This window comes from Lupinus angustifolius, chromosome LG11 (assembly GCF_001865875.1).
Source record: "Lupinus angustifolius cultivar Tanjil chromosome LG11, LupAngTanjil_v1.0, whole genome shotgun sequence".
Classification (NCBI taxonomy): domain Eukaryota; kingdom Viridiplantae; phylum Streptophyta; class Magnoliopsida; order Fabales; family Fabaceae; genus Lupinus; species Lupinus angustifolius.
The window spans coordinates 16,086,832-16,092,364 of NC_032019.1; the positions used below are offsets into that span (position 1 = coordinate 16,086,832).

The 5,533-nt window shown below is 33.1% G+C and overlaps 2 protein-coding genes across 2 annotated transcripts; one reads left to right on the forward strand and one right to left on the reverse strand.

Moving 5' to 3' along the window:
* Positions 303-2,917, forward strand: LOC109359325. The gene is made up of 2 exons (XM_019603946.1): positions 303-770; positions 2,162-2,917. Exons 1-2 carry the CDS (start codon positions 374-376, stop codon positions 2,659-2,661), a joined length of 897 nt encoding a protein of 298 aa, XP_019459491.1. The 5' UTR covers positions 303-373; the 3' UTR covers positions 2,662-2,917.
* Positions 4,061-4,504, reverse strand: LOC109359761 (uncharacterized mitochondrial protein AtMg00810-like). Its single transcript, XM_019604456.1, has one exon. It carries the CDS (start codon positions 4,502-4,504, stop codon positions 4,061-4,063), a length of 444 nt encoding a protein of 147 aa, XP_019460001.1.

The window sequence follows — 5,533 nt, forward strand, 5'->3', positions numbered from 1 at the left end:
TAAAAAAAAAAAACAAATAAGGATTCTATAATTTCTTTTATTAATTTCTCTCTTTTTTAATAAAGGATGTCACCAATCTTTAGTATATTAGTGGTTTTCTCCTTATTCTTACATATTGTACACTGAATTCATCCCATTCATCTTTAAAGAAAATCTTAGAACAATAATTAAAATAAGAAATAATGAATCACTATTAGTACTCATACCTGGTAACAGGACTTTTATTTACAAAAGAATTTAAAAACAAAATTTCTCTTTTAAGTAATGAACAGTATTCCACATAGCACAATATATATTCCCTGTCATGACTACCCATTTCTTCCACCAAACAAAATTTCAATTAGCTTTAAGGGTGAAACTCTTGTAGTAGAATATGATGAACAATAAACAAGTCATGGATGCAAGAACCTTCCTACTTCAAAAATATCCAACCATAGTAGAACACCAAATCATAGCCCCAACAGATCAATATTCCAAAACAAGTTCTTTAGTAACAAAAAGATCCCCTCCTCCTGTGGAATTCCCTACCTCTCCACAACTTATTTTTGGGGAAGAAATTGTTCACTTCACTCATCCACAACACCCTTTATCAGGTTTGGACATTAGGGACCTATTTACTTGTTCTGGTTGCAAGGAATATGGGTCTGGCAAGAGGTTTGTTTGTCAACAATGTGACTTTCAGCTGCATGATTTCTGTGCTTTTGCTCCTTCAGCCCTCAAAGCCCATCCTTTACACTCCCAACACTCTATCTTGTTCCATTCCAAACCAGGTTAGTTACTAACACAACTCTTCAATTATGGTCATGATCATTCCAAAGAGGGATTACTCACGGATCCTTATCCTACAAGCAGAGAGATTATTTTTACGATCCGAATCTGTGACTTTTTGGTCACTAAGAAACTTATCCTTACATCAAGACTTATTAAAAATTTATTGGAAAATATTGGGTCTTCAAAAGAAAAAAACTAAGTTTAATCCATCAAATTTACAAGCATGTCATACTTTGGTTATTCTGTCATTTTATTTTAGTCAGCACTAAAATTATTCGTAACCTTATATCTTTCCTTGATCTAAATCTTTTCGCAAAAAGAACAATATTATTACTGACACAAATTGGTCGCCACAGAATCTTATACGTATGTAATGTGATAGTTGAGCTTTACATGTGTTTTAAAACCATGTAGTAAGACGCTATAAGATAAATTTGATCTTCATGATTTAATTAATTTTCTTAATTCTATGGAACTTTGTTTCCTTTCCATTAGTTAATAGATATAGGTCAGGTCTATGTATATAGAAAAAGAAATAGGTTAGGCTGCAGGTTCTCCCTTCCAAAAAAACTTTGGAAGAGGCCTATCTATATAAATAATACAATAATACATTAAAATTTTAATTTAATCCTAAATATTTATTCTAGATAGTACCAAAAAATAAAAATTCATTTGTGTCTAGATATCACATGTTACATATGTCTTCATACATTTCATTGGTATTAATGTTATGAGAACACAGAACGGTGTGATCGGGCTGATCGCTAATTGGTTTTGAAAAATGTTCTAATTTGCGATCTTAATCGAATGAGTAGTTGAACCTCATTGAACTGTAAAAATTTTGGTCTGATCATATTAAATCTGGTTAAATCAGTATAAACTGGTTCACCTAATATGAAATGTTACACTACTCTAATATTTTATTTTATTTCGGTCAAAAAATAATAAAAATATATTATTTTAATATAATATTATACATAATTATTAATTATATAAAATTTTAAATTTTCTTTTTATAGATAATGATTAATATATGATATCCTTCAATGACTTCAATCCAACCATATATTTTTTACCAGTTAAATCTAATAAGGAAGTTCTTCTTCTGATTTGATGTCCTGGTTTCATCTTATTTGAGGATTTGGATTAAGTGAATTTGACAAGGATAACTTTAGTCACTTCGAATTTAACTTTTTGGATGAAGATAAGGCAGTTTGAATGAAAATTCGAACCAAAATATAATTTGGGTACATATGTTATAAGATCTTTATCCAATTGATGGGAAAGAGTATATATCTATTAGCATTCTCATTATCTGAATTTAATTTATTAATTAAATCATTTAGGAAACCTTATTAATAAAATGATATATATTTACTATGGGTTTCAGGTGGAAAAGTAAAATCAAAATGTGATGTTTGTGGCAAACCCAGCAAAGGCTTTGCATTCATATGCACAGCATGTGGGTTTCTTCTACATCCATGTTGTGCTATGCTGAACACAGAAATTGAATACCCATCTCATCCACACACACTTACAATCATGCCAACCACAGCATCAACCACAGATTCATCTTCTTTTGTTTGTGCTGAGTGCAAAAAAAGAAGGCCAGGGAGAGTGTACAATTGCACTGTATGTGATTATCATCTTCATGCAGTGTGTGCTAAGAGCAAAGTGAATGGGCTTCAAACAAACCACATTAAACCACCAGAAAAACCAAGCATGTTTGCTGCTGCAGCACGAGTTGCATCCCAAGTTGTTATTGAATTCATAGGAGGGTTGGTTGAGGGTCTTGGAGAAGGTGTTGGAGAAGCTCTTTTGCAAAATGTTGCTAAAGGAAATAGCAATGAAACTAATAATAATGGTGCAAGACCAAGGGCTAATAAATGATTATTTAGAACTATTGTGCTGAAATGCTGGACTATATGTGCTCTACTTAGCTCTATTAAAATTTTCCTTATAGGGAAAATGGATAATTTGTATATCATTAATTTATTTATGCAACTACTTATATGTTTGGTTTTAATTTGGGGAGGGGATATAAAAATGGTGCGTAGACTGGGTTTTATTTGTATTTATTTTTCTACTGAAGTGTTTGTTATACATATGTGTGTGTAAAATTGAATATAAATATTTCTCGTATTTTGTTGGATTTTTTCTTCCCAAAATAAAGACTTTCTTTTTGTAGAAATACTACTAGACAATTTTGTCTCTAAAGCATGTTTTTTGAATTCCATGTTGACTAATTATATTCTTCTTATATGCAAAAAAAATTATAATAAGGGAGAGAAAATAATTATTACATAGTCCACTATCATCTCAAATATATTTATATTATTGATTTGAAATAAGGCCATTAACTTTAAAATTATTAATTTATTATTAACGGTAATAAGGGTGTAATTTCTTAGGGGAAGGTGAAAAAATTGTGGTTTCCAAAATTTCAATTCAGGTACTTATACTTATGTTTCATAACTCTAGTAACATAAACAAATTTGATGGTAAGAAAATAAGGACATTTAATATGACATCAGAAGTTGTCTACCTTTACCAATTGATATATGACTTTGGGCAGCCCACAAGGCCACAATCGATTAGTAACATTGTCATGTCCAACTATAGAATAATTTATAAAAGGTGTTAAAACTCGTAGCATTCCATCTTGACATAACTTTGCTCAATGAAACAACGCAGAAGAAGAATAGTAAAAACCTCCTCTTGAATTATGTTTTGATATTCAGTGTTACAAAGAAAAAAAGGAAGAAGCTAAATATAGAAAGAAGGGGAAGTTATTCTAACAAGAATAACTAACCAAGCCTAACCAACTCTCCTACTCAGGATTGGGCCCAAAAATAAAAACACAGCCCAATAACTCTAAAAGAATAGAAAATATAAAAAAAAACCTAACTAAAAATTCTTTCTTCTTTTATGATTGCTACAGTGATGGACTTGGCTCCTTATTCTTCCTTGTTTTTCTTCTCTTCTAATAGCCCCCACAAGCTGGTAGGTGAATGTTTAACATACCCAGCTTGAAAATGTTAGTCTTGAACAGAGAAGGAAGTAGAGTTTTAGTGAATAAATTTGCCAACTATGAAGTAGTGTGTATAGAAAGAAGATGCAATAAGCCAGATTGAACTTTCTCTCTAACACAATGGCAGTCAATTTCTATGTGTTTCGTTCGTTCATGGAAGACTGGGTTGGCAGCTATATGAAGAGCAAATTGGTTATCACAGTATAGCATCACAGGTTGAGGGTGAGGTATGTGCAAGTCATTGAGAAGATAAATAAGTCATTGAGCCTCACAAGTGGCAAGTGCCATAGCTCTGTATTCTGCTTCGGCAAAGGATCTAGAAACCACTTGTTGCTTCTTGCTTTTCCACGAAATCAGAGCATTCCCAATGTAAAAACAGTAGCCTGAGACAGATCTTCTAGTGTCAGGGCAACCTCCCCAATCTGTGTTAGTGTAATCTTTGATGTTAAAATCTGTACCTGCAAAAGAAAAGAAAATTCCCGTACTGATGGTTCCCTTGAGATATCTTAAGATTCTCTTGGCTCCATCTAGGTGATCATTAGTAGGACATGACATAAATTGGCTAAGGTGACCAACTGCAAAATTGAGGTCAGGTCGAGTATGAATTAGATAGAGTAATTTGCCCATTAGCCTTCGGTAAAGACTTGGATCAGACAAGGTGGTTCCTGATTTGGAATGAACTAGTTTTCCTGCATACTCCATTGGAGTGGAACAGGGCTTGTAGGCAAGCATTCATGTCTCCTCAAGGAGATCCAGAGTGTATTTTCTCTGATACAGCAGAATACCCTTGGTAGTTCTAGCTATTTCCATCCCTAAGAAATATTTGAGATCACCAAGATCCTTGATGCTAAACTCAGTATGCAACAGATTCTTCATATGGTTAATTTTTGTGATGTTCTTTCCAGTCAAAATCAAGTCATCAACATAAACTAAAATTGCTGTAAAATTTGAGTGATTGGACTTAATGAATAAAGAGTAATCAGCAATGGATTTAACATAACCTGATTGGAGAAGGACATCAGTGAGTTTGGCATGCCATTGCCTACTTGCTTGTTTGAGACCATAAAGGGATTTTTCGAGCTTGCATACAAGATCAGGGTGAGGAACAAGCAAACCAGGGGGACTTTCATATATACAACTTCCTTCAGATCTCCATGATGAAAGGCTGTATTTACATCTTGTTGAATGTACTAGTTGTTAACAGAGGCTATGGACAGAATGGCCCTTATGGTGGTCATTTTAATTACTGGACTGAAAGTTTCCATGTAATCAATTCCTTTTGTTTGAGTGAAGCCCTTTGCAACCAACCTTGCCTTGTGTCTTTCAATAGATCCATCAGCTTTGTATTTTATTTTGAAAATCCATCTGCATCCTATAGCTTTCTTGGTATCTAGAAGAGTAGTTATGCTCCAAGTGTGATTTTGATTTAATGCATTGAGTTCCTTTTGAATGGCATCTCTCCAACATTGATGTTTAATAACTTCATTGTAATGGTAAGACTCAATGTGTGAAGAAATATTAAGAGAAAATTGTTCATGAGCAGGGGACAGTCTATGATAAGAAATACTTGAAGAAACAGGGTATCTTACCTTTGAAGATTCATGAACAACAAAATTAGTAAGCAAAGTGCAATGATAATCCTTAAGATACTGAGGTTTATGTTTAGCCCTAAGAGATTGTCTTGGCATAGAGGGGTCAATGTGGTCAGTAGTGATATTTTCAGGCACAATA

What these genes read in the sequence shown, in the direction of transcription:
- LOC109359325 (XM_019603946.1), top strand. Translation starts at nt 374, where the DNA reads ATGATGAACAATAAACAAGTCATGGATGCAAGAACCTTCCTACTTCAA. An exon ending in CTTGTTCCATTCCAAACCAG is followed by an intron (nt 771 to 2,161) that starts GTTAGTTACTAA and finishes TATGGGTTTCAG; the next exon opens with GTGGAAAAGTAAAATCAAAA.
- LOC109359761 (XM_019604456.1), bottom strand. Translation starts at nt 4,504, where the DNA reads ATGGAGTATGCAGGAAAACTAGTTCATTCCAAATCAGGAACCACCTTG.